General features: G+C 40.0%; 2 protein-coding genes across 3 annotated transcripts; both read right to left on the reverse strand.

The window, feature by feature from the left end:
• Nucleotides 1–632: 632 nt before the first annotated feature.
• LOC117481333 (leukocyte cell-derived chemotaxin 1-like) lies at nt 633–3,458 on the reverse strand. The gene is made up of 7 exons (XM_034128984.1): nt 3,399–3,458; nt 3,122–3,256; nt 2,437–2,577; nt 2,206–2,319; nt 1,943–2,096; nt 1,315–1,502; nt 633–851 (listed from the first exon to the last, which is right to left on the reverse strand). Exons 1-7 carry the CDS (start codon nt 3,456–3,458, stop codon nt 633–635), a joined length of 1,011 nt encoding a protein of 336 aa, XP_033984875.1.
• Nucleotides 3,459–4,567: 1,109 nt separating this feature from the next.
• Nucleotides 4,568–8,344, reverse strand: si:ch211-199f5.1 (protocadherin-8). Of its 2 annotated transcripts, none has more exons than XM_034128832.1 (3): nt 5,859–8,344; nt 5,630–5,753; nt 4,568–5,242 (listed from the first exon to the last, which is right to left on the reverse strand). In XM_034128832.1, the coding sequence occupies exons 1-3, from the start codon at nt 8,313–8,315 to the stop codon at nt 4,929–4,931; spliced, it is 2,895 nt and encodes a 964-aa protein (XP_033984723.1). In that variant the 5' UTR covers nt 8,316–8,344; the 3' UTR covers nt 4,568–4,928. The 2 variants fall into 2 exon arrangements, with proteins under 2 accessions (XP_033984723.1, XP_033984722.1); XM_034128831.1 differs by having other exon boundaries at nt 5,555–5,753.
• Between the last annotated feature and the right edge of the window lie 8,703 nt (nt 8,345–17,047).

A 17,047-nucleotide genomic window follows, 5' to 3' on the forward strand; every position in this document is an offset into this window, starting at 1 on the left:
AGTTCACATCAATGCAGATGTCAGTGTGCACAAATTGCATTGCCCTCAAATGGATTCTGAGCTGTGAATGGAAGTTATGGCAACCATTGCTGTCACTTCAGTTTTATCAAAAAAAGCACCCAGTGGAACCATGGAAACAAGATGTGACACCAAAAAACATCTACATCAAAGCCAGCATATACTGTAATTAGAATTTATTGAAGCCTGCTCGGTCAAAAAGGTAAATGATCTGCTCTGGATTCAGTCCCACACCTTCCATTAAACATACAGCGCACTAAGCTTTAGTATTACATGATGCAAAAATGAATGTGCTCACAAATAGGAATATGGCATTCATGTGTTCCACTTGTATTGTACAGAATGAAGCAGCATACATAGAGAAAGCGCCTGTTTATATGTCAAATATTTTGTCTGGATAAAAACTTGTCAAATTATGTTTATTACACTATAGATTTTCTTACATCATGATCAGCATTTCATGCTAACAGGCACAGCTTTCTGGCAGTATTTACAGTCAAACTCTGAAAATAAATATCTGCATGCATAACAACACAAAATAAAAGTTTAGAGACCTTGCCGGTCTTTCCCAAGAAAATAGAACATATGTTTTATCATGAGTGTTGCGTGATGTGTTACACAATCCCTAAAATGCGTGCCACCCACCAGCGACAGGGCATAATGACTCGGCAGGCTACCTGGCATCCTCTGTAGTTGTAAGGCCAGGGCCAGTAGCCACTCAGAGGCTCACATATTCTCTGACAGTGAGTGTAGCCGCGCTGGCATTCTGAGCAGCAGATCCCTTGGTGGTCTAACATGGTGTCAAAGGTCATGGCGCCTTCCTCTTGGACCCCCTGTAGTTTTAAAGCAATGTTGTTTTTTGAGAGCAACCTTTTCATTTAATTGTTCACACATACTCATTTGCAATTCAAATATTTTTCAGAAACTTTCAAGGAAACATGCATTTTTAAAAACCAATGGGAATTCTCACTTCAGTTCATAAGTTCATCAACTTGAAATGACAGCTATTGCCAGTTACCTTCAATCATAGCCACTAATAGACACCTACTCAACAGCTGTAGCAGTGTATTAGCTGGCAGAGGTTAGCACATTTCCACACAAGTACTTTTAACAAGACTTGCATTTTAAGCATTATGAAGTCATCTGAAAAAAGTGTTGACAAAACAGAGAAACTTTTCCAACGTTACTTTAAGGGTTGCTTAAGGGCTTATGCGCCTCTTGATAGTTAATAAAACATTCACCAGCTCTGGAGCTTTGTTTATTATAAACAGTGTTGTTGATGCAGTTGGTACTCACATGGTAGGGGTTTTCGGGATTGTATGCTGACCCCCCAGCAGACTGCGCCCCCTCCTCTTCCTCCACCACTCTGGAGGTGTCGTCTTCTGTGTGACTCACCGGGTTCCTCTCCTCAGCATCTGCCTCCAACTCCTCCATGTTAAACTGCCGTTTGGATCGCTGTGTGTCTCTCTTCCTCCTCTCCCCATCTGTTACAGCAGCCACGAGAGGCAAGAGTATTGGGTCAACATCCACAAGACGCCATGCATGTCCTCAGAGCTCAATCCTACATTGCCGGAGCTGTCTCAGATGCCCTGAATAATTAAATTAGCAGCAGTGATTTCAAGCAGTCGTGCATATTTCAAGATCATTCTTTTTTAATACAGGACCGGAGCCTTTTTTGGTGTACTCTAAATGTGGAGTATGTTCAAGATGTTCCAGTGTTTCACCAACTTCTTAGACAAGGCTCTACATTTACAAGTGTGTCAGCAGATAAGCAGGGCAATCACAACCAAGCTTTAAATAAACTACAGTATGAAAGAATGTACACACATTTAAATGGAATACACCATAACCTGTGTTGGCAGGCGAGTTTTATAGACTCTTTGGAATAGAGTAAATCAATACATAATATGAAAAAGTGAGCAACCTTTAGGATAGGTAGATTGGAGCCAGTAAATGGGGAGTTCCCCGCAAAGATTCAGAATTGTATTGCTCAGGAAGCTGGTGTCCTTCAGCGGCTGCTCAGCGGAAACCCATATGAGATACTCCTCATCAAACCTCACTGGGATGACTTCATCTGTCTGGCAAGAAGAAAAAGACATTGACCTTGAATATGAAAGAGGTATGAGCAGAGGATGCGCTTGATTTTAACGCTGTCTTAATGTTGTGTATTAAGTGGTGTGCATATACCAGGTCAAACATCAGCGACTCTTTGTTGTGAGCTCCCATGTGTGGAAGGCTGGCTTTGATTTGAGATTTTATATAGCACTTGTCTCTTCCAAAGAAGCGGATTCCGGTTATTCCCTGCACCAAATCACAGAGATGCCATGTTTACACTCACAGCTTTGCTACTTTGCTAAGCACACAGAAACTCCCAGCTAAACTACCTCAGGAGGAGAGAACAAGGACAAACTCACTCACAATTTGAAAGTCATGAATTTCCACAGCTTCCTCAGCTCCACTTCCAGTTTTAAATCTCTCCAGGTTGTTGTCTGAATCAATTTCCACGGAGCCTTGCCTCGCCTTCCCATTGATGTTCATACTGTAACGAACATTATAAACCTGGCAGGATTCAAGGTGAAACGTTAAAATGACTGATTCTAAAGTTATGTAAATCACAGTGTAGCACACAATTGAAATGAGATACAGAAAAACAAGCTTAATAGTGCTCATGAAATCCCCACGCACAGTCATTTTGTTGCTCCTCTTACAGAAATCCTGTGTTTATTTTAAGCATGGTGAAAATTGAGCAAAGCTCCACAGGATATGCTGTTGCAAACCTTAATGGGAAGATTGCCCTACAGGTGATCCCAATACGACATTTAAACAATACATAATTTTTATAGAAAATGGAGTAGAAAAATGGGAACAATTTATGTAGTTTGTATTTAATTTGTAAAATAATGAAACACTCTGAATTGATATTGATACGTTTTCTCTGGTATTAACATACATATCTCTGCTATAATGCCTATAAAAATGTTTTTTCATTATCAGAGGATCTTCTTTTCTAGCTAAAAACATCCTAAAAAGCATTCTTGCAGTCACTAGAAATATGCTATTGAAGCAGCGCTGTAATACAACATAATCCCCAGTCAGGACTTACATTCTTATCACTGACTTTCCACAGGTAGAGAGCAGCCATGGATGCACACAGCATCAACACGGCACCAACAATAAGAGCAGCAGCCCCAAATCTCAGGAGGCGACTGACGGAGGCAGAGGTTGGTGCACTTTGCTCCTTTGGTCCAGAAGATTCAAAGTTAGAAACTGGACAATCACATCACATAATAATCCCGAAAACGTTCCCAGTCCAGAGTTTTATTTACATGTCACAGATGCCAATTATATTTATCATCAAAAAGGTTTTAAGCCCTTCTTACCGGAGGCATGCAGTGCTCAAAACAGCCAGATCCATGAGTGGTATATTGGATTTTTTCCATAGTCCCTCTTCTGATGTCCTCTTTTATTCCTCCACTAATACTGATGCTTCTCTTCGGAGAATCAGGTTATCCACCAGGAGGGTTTTTGACATTTGAGTGTGAATGACGCACAGTTGATATAAATTCTTTGAGCTAAATTCTTCATCTAAATGTTACCTGTGAGTCCCCTAAAGCAATGTGGCCAAACCTAAATTAGACTTTTAAAGATTTCTGAACTCAGGTTGCTTTGTGTCATATGATGCAGTCAGTATTGTTATTGGTGGAAGAAAGGTTGTAACTAATTATCAGTCATTATTGGGAATAAAACATTAACAGCTATATTCAAGTCATTTGTACTTTGTTCCTTTCATTTAATTATCCATGTCTTAATAGTTTGATGTCAAATATGATATGAATGCTGCTGATTTACTGCCATTTTTTCTCTGGCAATTGTTGAGAAACGGAACAGATTGCTTTCCCTGTGGTAATACTTATATGCAGAAGCGTGTCTTCTTAGGTCTTTATATTCCTACAAAATTGTAGAAGACAGCCCTGACTTGCAAAGCCAAACACACAGACACAACCTTTGCTTCATTATTAATTTTGTGATTTGACAGTGGGAGGAATGTAGTTTTGTGGTCATGGTTATTTGGTCTTTATCATTACTTAAAAAGAAGAAACATAGTAAAAGAAACAATCAAGTGTGCAGTGCTGCTGTTGCTTGGAAACAGATTTAACCACATCTTTTGGTAAGCTTGGAGGCAATCAGAAAAGGTGAGCGAATTTTTGACCTCGAAGAAATATGTAATTATAAGAGCATTTGATCAGAAATGCAGTATTTGCATGCATATTGAGAAAGCCCAGTAAGTACATTGTGTACCATGAAAAGAATATGACATTGGATTATGCTTGTTGTCAATTTAACTGTGAGCATTTGAGCACCACATTTTATTTATTGTGGTTTATAAGCCTTTCAGGCAAATGAACTGCATTCAGTTGGCTAGTTAGGGTTATTGTCTGTGCTTTTCTGACTATTTCTCAAGTTCATAGGTTGTACTCTTCATGTAAGATACAAGTATTTAAAACATTTTTTTTAACTCTTGTTCAACAGCAAAACATCTTCGGTTTTCACTCTTTATTTGTGCAACAATGTGACAAAATCTACCAAAAACATGGTAATCTTTCATATTGATTGTTTTCCACAACAGAAAGGCCCCATCAGCCTAAAAGTCCATAGGTCATGCCCCTTAAATAGTAACACATGCTCTTGAAAATTCATAATAAAATTCTTCTTTACATTGCATCATTATGAAAAATATATTATTAATGTACAAAATCTTGCATATTACACATGATACAATGAACAGTCTTGTATGAGCCAAAAGACACATGACATACTACAAAACACTGCAACAATTCAACATAGAGTCAATTAAGATAAAAGTACTGTACAGTATAAAGACGGGATCCCTTTTGATGACTTTTTAATCTTTAAGAGTTTGTGTACTCTGGAATGGACATCTCATCTGTCTCTTGTATTCTGGCTGGTGTCTGTGGACCAACGAGAATATAGTCAAATTCTTGGTGTTGGACTTTTTCGTACACACTTTGCAGCGCGTTGGTTTTGGGTAGGAGAGCTGGGTAGTAGTTTTCCCTTCCGGTGTTCCTTGGAAGTGAAGCAGTCTTGTTGAAAGTTGACAGATGCGGTCCGCATGCCATGCTCTTGTTGGGCCTTGTAGCCGAAGGGCTCCAGCACCGGTCCGAGTGTCCCAACACTTTGCACTCGCTTGTACATGCCCAGAGACCTGTGGAAAACAGCAGGGCTGTCAGGTGTTATACGAATACATTTTCTGGTTCACCTGCTGGAGGGCGTTTGGTGTTGAAAGACCCCAGTGAGCCCAGGTAAGATCAATCATAATATGTCCAGTGTATTAGAAAATACATTGCTGTACCTTAGAGGGTACCATCTGGCTTAGATTAAAATATGAACCACACTATAAGAAGCAAAAAAGCACACCACTGCATGGATTTCACCTTTACATGTTTTGTTTTTTTTGACTAATTGATCTGAATCTGCACTGTAATATTATATTTTATTATGCCTTTGTTCCACTCACTGTTTGTTGGCGGTGACTCTTTTTTGTGCACATCTCCACTTATGTCAGAATCACTGTCATTGAAGTCACTGTCACCTTTTCCACTGTCCTTGCCACTGATGTGGGGATCTCTTGCTGAGATTGTTGTGAATGAATTACCCTTCCATATAGTTATCGGTCTGACTGTCTCTTTCCCATAGCCCGGTAGCGTAGAATAACCCTATGAAGACACAAGCACATCGACACACATTTTGAGTCAAGGTTCAAAAGATGACAAAGTTAGTTTGAGAGGAACTTTAAATATCTCTGAAAAATAATGACTGACCTTTAATTTACCCTCCATCACCCTGCTGTTTGACTCAAAGATGCCTGCTGCTGGCCTGCCATCCTCACAGCCTGTCTCTGTTGTGTTACTGCTGGCCAATGGAGGGTTCTCTGGAAATGGATGGGCATCAAACTCTTTTCCATTGTGGTTGGCAATCAATGAATCAACATGACCACTTTCCACGTTCTCCACATTTGGTATGTCTTCTTTATCATCATCCCTTGTCTCCTTTTTCCGGCGGCTGCAAATGGTTGTGATGAGAATGATAGCCAGCAGGAGGAGAGAGCAGCTCCCTGCCAGGACAATGATTATGGCTATGGACATGTCCCATTCAAAAAGCTCCTCGTTGCCATTTTGAGCCAAGGAAGGCATACTGGGTACGGTTCCTTCTATAAAGCTGAAGTGTATAATGGCTGTGGAGGAGAGTGCCGGGGATCCATTGTCACTGACCGCCACTGTGACTTTGACATTGTCTGTGAGATCATACGTCAGCTGTCTGCTCACGTGCACTTTCCCTGTGTCTTTGTTGACAGAGAATCCCAGGTGACCCCCGTCTGTAATTTTATAGGACAGCTGTGCATTAATACCCTCATCAGCATCCGTAGTCTTTATCTGGGTTACAACATATCCTGCAGGTGCATCTTTGGGCAGGAAAATCTCAGCAGATCCTTTGTAAAGGGGGGGCTCTATGATAGATGGTTGGTTGTCATTCTGATCAACTATTTTTAGTCGGATGACAGCTGTGCTCTGCAGCTGTGGTGACCCCCCATCACTTGCTTTGATATGTATGTCTAGCAGTTTCATCACCTCATAATTAAAACTCCTCAGTGCATATATGGAGCCAGACACTGAATTAAGAGACACAAAGGTATTCACTGGGGACCCCATGATAACACTGTCCACAAGTCTGTAAGTAATTTTCCCATTATTGTCCAGATCCGCGTCGCTGGCCTGCACTGTGGTGATATATGCGCCCGGGGCGTTGTTTTCCACCACTGAAACTTCATAGACAGCTTTAGTAAAGTGAGGGGCGTTGTCATTCTCGTCGGTGAGCCTAATGGTGTACTGAGTGATCTTTCTCAGCGCGGGTGACCCAAAATCCTCAGCCATGACCGTCAAGTTATACTCACTGATCCTCTCCCTGTCTAGGGCTGCTGCTGTAACTATCATGTAGCTGTCCTCGTAAGCCTGTCGGAGTTTGAAATGGTCGTGGCCGTATAACGTGCAGTGGACCTGGCTGTTAACACCCGAGTCTCTATCCAGGGTGCTGATCAGCGCCACCAGACTGTCCTTCTCTGCAGACTCACTGATGTATGCAATCCCAGTCGAGATGGAGGTCATTGGGGTGATACTGATTTCTGGGGCATTGTCATTAACGTCTGTGACGTGAATTATGATTTTACACACGGAGGGGGTCGGGTTTGGTCCCAGATCAGTCGCCTGCACGTCTAGCTCATATGTGCTTTTGTCCTCAAAATCCACAGGGCTCCGGAGCGTCAGCCGACCTGATTTATTATCCACTTGAAAAAGTTCTCGTATCTCATGAGAAACCTGTTTCCCGAACCCGTAGGCGACCTCTCCGTTTAAACCCTCATCTGCATCAACTGCGTTCAAGTCCAGTATAACAGCGCCAACCGGTGCGTCCTCTGGCAAACTGACTGAAAAACTATTCTGGTCAAAAACGGGACTATTATCATTAAAGTCAGTGACTTTGATAGTTATCTTTGTTGACCCCGATCTGTAAGGGTTTCCACCGTCTGTGGCGACCAGCTCCACAGTGTATGATGACTGAGTCTCCCTGTCTAGCTCTTTCATTAGCACCAATTCCGCATATTTAACCCCATCCGCTCTCAGGAGCACATCAATGGTGAAATGACTGTTGACAGAAATTTGATAGCTTTGGATGTAGTTTGACCCAACATCAGCGTCTGCGGCTGGGTCTAAAGGGATACGGGACCCCACTGCTGCATTCTCCGAGATCTCCACAACAGATTCCTTGTTTGGAAACTCCGGAGAGTTGTCATTGATATCCTTTATTTCTACCTCAACGTGAATCAATCTGTAGCGCTCTTTGGAGAAATGTACAACGTCAAAAGTGATGAGACACTGTGGAGTGTGCCTGCAGATTCTTTCCCTGTCAATTCGTTCCCCGACAGTGAGTTCCCCGTCGCTTTCTCTTACCCTGATGAATGAATCATTGAATTGTTTCATCATCCTGAAATTGATCTTGGAGGAATGAGACAGACTCAAGGACATGTCCTTGGCAAGGTTTCCGATGACAGTACCTGGTGCGTCCTCTTCATAGCTCTGGTAACGAATAGTATTTCCCTCGGACTGAGCCAGTGAGGCAAATAAAAATTGATGGATTAAAAATAAAAAAATCCACCGGTGCCAATAAGTTATACATTTTCCTCGTATCATCTCCGTAGTAATCTTTCCCTTGGTAAGCAGCTTCATTGTTAGCTGAAAAGATGAGACCAGTTCACCTCCTGTGTGAGCTCTCCATACAGCTCCCGCTTTTCTGAACTGAAGAGTGCTGAAAGTGAAAGTTGCTCGCTCCTTGTGCGCAGCCAGCAGATACGCTTGTTGCCTCCCCTTCAACACAGCTCAAAATTCTGCAGTGGCGGGGTTTATACAGCTCCTCATGCTAATGAGACGAAGTGTGACCAATCCCTTGCTTAAGAATTAAAAATACCCCCTTGTGAAAAAAAGCTCTAAGCCTGTTTTTGAGAGCGTATACGCTGAAGGAAGTTGCAAAATAGAAGAAAAGGGCAGAAAGATATGGCATTGCTTGAAGATAGTCCATGCTCTGTTTATCGTCTTTTTACAGCCATTACCGGGTGATGGTTTTATTTAGCAAGAGCCTATTTCTTCTTCTTTTGATGTTCAGTTTATTGTCTATTAAGCGTGCCTCGGCGCGACAATGTGTGTGTAGGTGCGCGCGTGTGCTAATGTGTGCGTGCTTGCGTGTACAAGGCCAGCTCAATTGTTTTGTTTTTTAGTAAACTGAGCGACGTTTTGTTCAGGGTGAAGCTTAGCGCATTAGAAAACTAAATTAACAAAAGAAACTCGAAGAGTAAAAACATCTGGAGGAGCTGTGGTGCTAGATCGAGCAGTTAATATGGCAATAGTTGCATTTGTTGAGGTTTTACTAAATTAAAATGTCACTAGACACCATCTGCTTGTAGCCTTATCTGAAACAACAAATCATTAGTCTCTATAAGAACCTTTTCTCATGAGATCAAGAGGTTTGTTTTTCCAATTATATCCTGTTTCTTTCCTGGATTATAGGAAACATATTTGGGCTCCTTTTTTTAGTTTATTCTATTTTTCAAAGCCAATATGTTTATCTCCTGGGTTTTGACTATAACATCTCTGAACCTCCAAATGTCTGTTTAAATCTCCTTAAATTGACATTATGCACACCATGATCTTTGCATGTGTTCATGTAGTCTACAATGAACAGAACATTATTGAACAGAAACACATTATCAACAAAAGTAGGTGGACCTGTGATGATTAGGCTTTGATTCTTCATTTTTGGTTTGAGGCTGTTTGGAGCTTAGCCCTTTGGTTCCAGTTGAGGAAAATCTGAATGCTAAGGCACACAGTGATATTTAAAACAATAGTGTGCTTCCAACTTCCTGGCAGGGATTTACTGTTTCAACATGACCATAATCCCAGTGCACAAAGCGAAAGTCAACAAAGAGATGTGTTTCAGAGTTTGGTGTTAAAGAACGTGATAGAGCCCTGATCACAGTCCCAGTCCAAAACCACTGCAGGTCTCATTGCCCAATCAGCAGCGGACATCTCTAATGCTCTTGTGGCTAAAAATAAGCAAACATTTATTTTGTATTAAAGTTCAACAGGGTGTTCGAATTGCGTTCACTAATTGATCTAATGCTAGGTTGTTCACATACTTTTATGTAGTAAGCTCTGTATTAAACTGTTTTTCATGGGACACAGTAAACACCATTAACATTAATAGCATTTAAATCAAACCACTGCTTTAACATATACTTTTCTGGATTTCAGTTCAATGCAGAGTATTGTCAGTTGCGGATTAAAATGCAAGCAGACATTTCGATATTTTTTCTTTAATGCGAGTTTAAGAGTGTTTAGGAATGTTCATAGGCATCATTCATAGCCAATAATAACCTATGCAGCAACGTTGCATTGAGGTGCCTGTGTTTCTGTATTTCCAGAATGAAATGAAGTGGAATTCATTGTAAACGTATGCACGCATGGAATTCTCTTTTGTGTCTCAATGTGCAACACTCCTGTTTAGATATGCTCTCCAAACTCTGGCAGAGTTTATTAGATTTGCTCGAGTCATTTTTTATTCCAACATAATTGTTTGTTTAGTTTGAGTTTCTTTGTTCTTCTGCTGTGGAGACCACACAGGATATAAACACGGAGAATAATTGTTCTTGTACCCAGCATCTGGATAGTCTCTTGTTATTGGCCTCTGCTTACAATTTATCTCTGACTATTTACTTCTAACTTCCCCATCTAGGCGACCATATATCTTAATGGGGCGTGGAGGAGAGTTGTAAGCAGTTTGTGTTTATTTTGCTCATAACAATTTGTTAGTCAGCCATAGGCTACAGTGCACAGCGTGCTGTGGTTTAAGCACTTACAATAATCTGAAATACTAACAATATAGCAATAATGATCTGAAACGATGTGAAAAGCCCACAGAGACACAAGGAAAGGGAAAAGGCTGCAGTAAACAACACAGGTAGGTTGGCAATGTTATATTATAAGCTTCCAGCTAATGGAGAGAACAACTGTGACAGTTTGTTTTTATTTCTTTCAGCAGCGTTTATCACATTTGCAAATAAACTCTGATCATGTTTGAGAATAGGGTAATATTTCAATTGCTGTAAATAAGGCAGTTTAATTATATTCAAACTTAGTGAAACAAAACTTTTCAAATGAACCCTTACCATTTCCAGATTTCAAAATATTGTATCAGGTACAGTATATACACATATATATACAGATAGCTATAGCTCGAGTTCAGAGGTGAAAATATGCTAAAAAAGGAGCGTGAGATCCTTTTTTTGTTTCATCCTTTGATGCACTTCTTCCCATGCTGAAACAACACTAAGTATAGGTTTAAGCAGCAAATGTAATACCCAATCAATCAGTGAAAGGTAAGACATAGTCATTTTTTTTACTGGGTTTTACTGTTAACAGTTCTGTAAAGGTCCAAATTCCCACGTGTCCCGATGAGATCTCTTATATTGAACTTGTGGTCTCATTAAGAGGGTGAAATTGAGAAAAAATGTGAGTTGTTAACAGCACACTTGGGGTGATTTTGTGAGAAAACTGGTTACAATTAAGGCTCTACTTAGCAGTATTTTTAAAGTGGAATCTATCAAATGTTCATGTGCAATGCAAGGTGTCGCTGGCAGTGACAAGGCAGATAATTATCTCCTGGAGTGTTTTGTTTTTTTGCTCTCACCAGTGTCGTTTCCATTTGCAGCAGGCAGCTATTTTGAGCAAAAAGCACCAAACAGCAGACAGACAAGAAACTGGTAAACACAGCGGAGTGTTTGGCTGCTAAAGAGCTAGATGTTTTTTTAAGGAGTTGGTGAAGATCAAAACAGAGCCTAAAGGAGAGTGAATATTGATCTTACATTCATCAGGTGGACACAAGTACATGACTCCAAGTCAAGGTCAATATCTGCTGGATGTGTAAGTAGGCAACACGTTAGCCATAGCAACTTTGTAAGGTCTAGTCAGTGTTGTGTTTACATTTAGTTGCAACAGCAAGAACAAACATTTTCCAAAGACAACTCTCTTTGGAGTTCATCATAGCGGAAAGCATGATTACATATCATCTTCATCAACATAATGGATAAGGGAGAAATATCTGCATAGCTGTGATCATATTCCACTCAGTCTTGTACGCCCAGAGAAATGTGTACAACTGTTGTCATAGATTTAATGCCAAAGTGGCAAAAAATAACATTATGAACATTTATCGCAGGAAGGAAATAAGTGTTAAATAGTTTAAACACTTGTTTCTTTTTTTCCTATTCAGCTCAATTTAGATCCACGCGTTATGTAGGCTGATTTTCCCTTTAATGAGAATAGAGGTGATCATAGACTCAGCGTGGGCGACTCTCTTTGGATTACATTAAACAGGGTCAAATGGCTTCGGTGATAGGTGGATTATTATACTACAATACAGCATTAGTTTGAACTGGGACGCGGAGGAGTTTATTTGAATTTATGATAAGTAAATGGTTGTTTATGGTTGAGAAGGTTATTTAGCAGATGGTCTTTTTATTGTGGTGTGCAAATTCCACAGTTGGCTATAGCGCTTTTATTTACTTGTAACATAAAACTGTATTGGGAGACAATTGGAAACATAAAATATATAGAATTATTTTTGCAGGGATTGATTTTCTGCTCATTATGACCACTCAGAGATTCAAGCTGCACGGATGTCTGACTTTAAGATAAGCAATGCTGCATAGTTAAAAAGGAAAGCAACACAGAGAGCTGAATATTATTCTGAAAAAATATTATATTCTAATACATGAGCTCAAGGTCACTTTCCCAGGAAGATTTAATACTGCATCCAAGGCTCTGCATTCAAGCTTCATTTTACATTCATATTTTATTTTATTTCTTTGTGGCAATCTCTATACCTTTTTTTGCATTCAGAGTGAAAGCAACCAATGATCACAATCATCAGAAAAATGTCTGCATGATGCTGATGGAAAAGCATGATAGCATTTTCCTGATTTATCTTATATACTGTAATTGTGTCGAGTGTCTATTTCCATGAAAGTTACTGGCAAATTATTCACAGCCTCCAACAGATTCACCAACAGAGCGAAGGAAGCAAGCGGCACACGGAAAATGAACGAGAGGAAAAAAAGACTGTAGCAGGGAAATATATTTCAAATTTACTGTTGGCCCACAGACACAATTCCATATTTAATGGGATTGTAAATGCATTCAGTTTCAAGGGGTGCCTTTGCATTTTAAGTTCTCTAATCACTCTGGTCCATAATGTGCCTGAAGAAATGCCATGATAGTCTACATTTGTGGAAGGCACTTAGCCTCACATTCTTTCATAAAGATTAGAAATCAGAGGCAAATGATAGGCTACTGTGGTGGAGCTCAGCTCAACTCGGTTTTTCTCTAGTGGGAGATCACTTCCCTTAAAGAACTTAATATTCCACGTCTCTGAGACACTCTCCTCTTTCCGTCTGCCCCTCAAACTCTTTGTTGTTCAGCTTATAAAATGTGAGTTACATTGAGTTTAAGTGGGCCTTCTGACGAACCATCAATAGTTATAAGCAAGTCCCTGCTTAGAAGGAATAGTTAAAAGCATATTTGAGACGTAAGACAACAACACTATGTTCATGTAATAAGCTACATTAAAGATTCATTAACTTTTATAAAAATAGATTTATATCATAATATTTTCTCAAACTCTCACTATATTCTGACAGCAGTGCGTGAGACTCATAGTCTTTGATAAATCATTCATCTGCCTCCTCCTGTTGCTTCTAATGGATTCCACCGCCCCCATAAGAAAACAACATCCATAGCAGAGGGGTCTCGTACTCTGCTAGTGAACTCAGATAAAGCTGTTAAACTAGGCAGCGCTGATCAAATATGAATCAAAGCTCTCTCACTGCATTGTCTATTTCTTCACTTAAATGTCTTCAGAAATATTTAGGTGTATTTAAACAAGAACGTTTGTGCTGGTGGTTTCAAATGCGGGGGCATTCAAATTCAGGGTACAGATAGTAGAGAGGTCTTTTTCTACTCTGTTGTCTCTCTTTGTGGAACTGTTATTTATGGAGTTAATTATAAGATCTGTATTTCACTCTTACATAAGTATCGATGACATCTGTTCAGTATATTTGAGATGAATGTGGTGAAATCTTTGGTTAGAAGGTGTGATAATATGATAGGGCTTAAGCTAGCAGATGAGTCGAGGTTAAAAGATACATACCTGCTAATGTGGTACTATGAGCTCCATAGTTATCTTGTGACTGATATTATGAATTTAAAAATTACTTTTTAGTTGTAAAGGTATCTACGTGAAAGCAGGCATTATGCTTGAGCTTTTTGTACTCATAAGGTCTCTATTAGCAGAATTCCTAAAATAACAGGAAGATGAAAAGGTCTGGAAAGGAATAAAAGGTTTTGTAACGTTGGTAATTTATGTATTGACAATGCCTTGGGGATGAATATAATGTTGTGCTTTAATTAAAAACACAAACATTGGTGAAAAAAGGAGAAATACTTGCCAAGACACTTTGTAAACCATCCAATCTACTTTTCAATTTACATTATAATTGCAGAAAGACAAACCATGGTTATACTTAAAATACAGTTGGTGCTTTTTTATGAATGTTCTGCCTCTTTAAATTGCTAAGATCGTGCTAAGGATCTATTCTTGTTGTTTACCAATTATTTGTAATTCTGTTTTGATCAATGTTTGTACTCAGTTTTTACAAAAACAATGCTGTGAGTTTAAGAGAGTCTGCATCTTGGTTGGGGATGGGAGACAAAGCAGAAATGGTTTAAGATGTGATTTATTATGTACATGATCTTATCATAGGTGTAATATTAACATGATATCAATTTTTCCTTCTTTTTAAATATCAGGGTTTTCTTCAATACCGGCCGCCTATATCGTGACACCCTCAGTCTAGAATAAATACATCTTAATCTGAAAGGATTTATTTTAGCTCTGAAATAACATGGTAATGGGGTCACAGTCCCCTCCTTTTTTGTGTCCTTTGTGTTCAATTGGTACATATGTTGACCCATTGCCCCATTGTGTTGTCACAAGTGACACACTTCACAGGGGCTTCACCTTGGCATGAACGTTGTGTTTTAACATTATATGCAGTGGGGTTATCGAGTCAACACTCATTTTCAACTCACGTCTTTGAAATCAGTTTTACTCACCAAAGCGATAAATCAGGACATCAAAAATCTGTGGCGTGCCAACGTACAAAGATTGGCTGAGTTTTGTAGAACAGATATGAAAGGGAGTATAGATCGTCTTGGCTTATTATGGGCTGTTGAAATGCATTCTTCAAAACATGCTTTTAAATACAGGCTGTGAAATCTCAGATGGCCAAAGATCCCACAGGCAACATCAGATCTTTTTGTTCTGAAGATGCTCTCAGCTGATTAATTCAAACATCAAAATAAAACTCTGGTGTTTTCATATGCGGGAGTAAAGCCTCGGAACGTCACAAGGGGGTTTCAAACCCCATCGGAAGCCTTAAACTCAGAAAGAAGCCAATGTTATGTTTTATTGATTCTTCTGCTGGAGTTTGGAGACAATCAGGCGGGTGAATATTTCATTTCTCTCTTTATGTTTGGACTGAGTGCCGTATCCCAGTGTTCAAGGTGTCTCTCCAGACATGTCCCGCAGCAGACATAAACAAAGTTATTAGATGAGCAAGACAAGATTTAGAGGGAAATTCAATGCTGAGAGCTTTAGAGGAGCCCTCTGACAGCACGTTTAGACAATTCAGACTGTCATGCTTCATTGTTCTGTGGGGAGGATGGGTGTTGTTTGACTTTGAATGTTACCATGGAGCTTATAGACTCATTGGTGGTGAGCCACGTATTGCAACCTTGTGCAAGTAAATTATCATTTATGTTTCAGAATGAGGTGATACACTATGGGTTTTGTATATTGCAGATCAAGTTAAATATGTACAGTAAGTGAAAAGCATTGTCGAAATGTAGGTCATCTTTCTCTGGCAGTGAGATTTTCTCCTTTTGTGTGTATGTTTTAAGAGGAGGCGGTGTTAAGTGTGTACACATATGGGGGGTTGGGGGTCATATCTGTAATGCAGCGAGACCATCATGCCTCATACAATGCAGATGGAGGAGGCGGCTTCAACATTTAGTGTTTTCATGCCACAAGCGTTAATATGGCAGTTTCTCCTCGTGCCGTTATGCTGCAAGCAACACGGTGTTTGAGGCATGTGCTCTACAGGACTGGAAGAGGTATAATTATGTAAATTGCATTCAAAGGAATCAGCAATAGCTCATGTGGAATGGATCTGTCAACAAGGTGTCCACATTCGCCGTGAGAATTTGCTAATTAAACATGACACCGTTTCTCTCAACACATGGGCTCAGTGAAACATTTGTGGGATTTAAAAAAATATACTCTGGTGATGTATATTGTATAGCTGGCTGAAAAATAATCTTCTTGGAAAAATTGTCTTTCATTTTGCCGGTTGAAGTGTAAAAATATTGCCCCAGAGTTCACTACAGGACCATTAAACTGTGTATGTTGTTGACATGTTTGTAATGAAAGTGCCAACACTTCAAAAAGCCTCTCTGCTCACCAGCCTCCCTGCTACACAAAAAAGCATGATTTATTACAACGCTTATTCGTCTGGCCCTCTAAATGCTTGAATTATATTTGACAGCAAGCGTATATAAACTAGCGTGCCCGATTGTCTGAAAAGCACATACCTGAAAAGCAAAGATTAATCACGAAACATAAACACATTTCCCTCCTTATTGTGGGATATCTTGCCCCCAATGAAAGAGTAGGGGCAAACAGTTCCTTGTCTTGTGAACTTGGAGAACAAGAGGGGAATAGCCAAGTTACAGTGCGATCTCCTCAGCTTCGGTTGTATTCAGGGCACGTGACATGGGTAAAGCACAGGGACAATTAATGAAGGAAAGACAAAGTGCTTAGAGAGCTCCTGAATGACACTTGAGTGTGGGCAAGGAGTGGAAAAATGACTTTTGAAGTTTTTTCGTTTATTCCCCCCCTCCTCCTGCGTTTGCTCAAGATGAATTGGCTTTTCAGATTTAAGAAAGTGCATGGCTGAAATACAAAGAGAGGCTCATCTATCAGCCTCTGAATAGTGAGAGAAAATCCTATGGCTGTGTGAAGGGAGGAGGAGGAGGGGGGGGGGGGGGGGTTGTTGGTCTCTGATTAGACCTTGGGCCAGTTCTACTCAGGGGCTCGCAGCGCAAACATCAATCCTCTCTTCTTCCACTTCAAATCCTTTGAACCTCTTGAGACAATTTTCTAAGCCCCCCTTTAAAAGATTTTCTTTATCAAATGCACCAGCATATGCGTCAATGAACACTTATGGCTGCTCGGCTGTTTATTGTGTAAAATCATAACTTGACAATGGAAACTCAGGGAATTGGTAATGGGA

The sequence above is a fragment of the Trematomus bernacchii genome, unplaced genomic scaffold, assembly GCF_902827165.1.
Source record: "Trematomus bernacchii unplaced genomic scaffold, fTreBer1.1, whole genome shotgun sequence".
Lineage (NCBI taxonomy): Eukaryota > Metazoa > Chordata > Actinopteri > Perciformes > Nototheniidae > Trematomus > Trematomus bernacchii.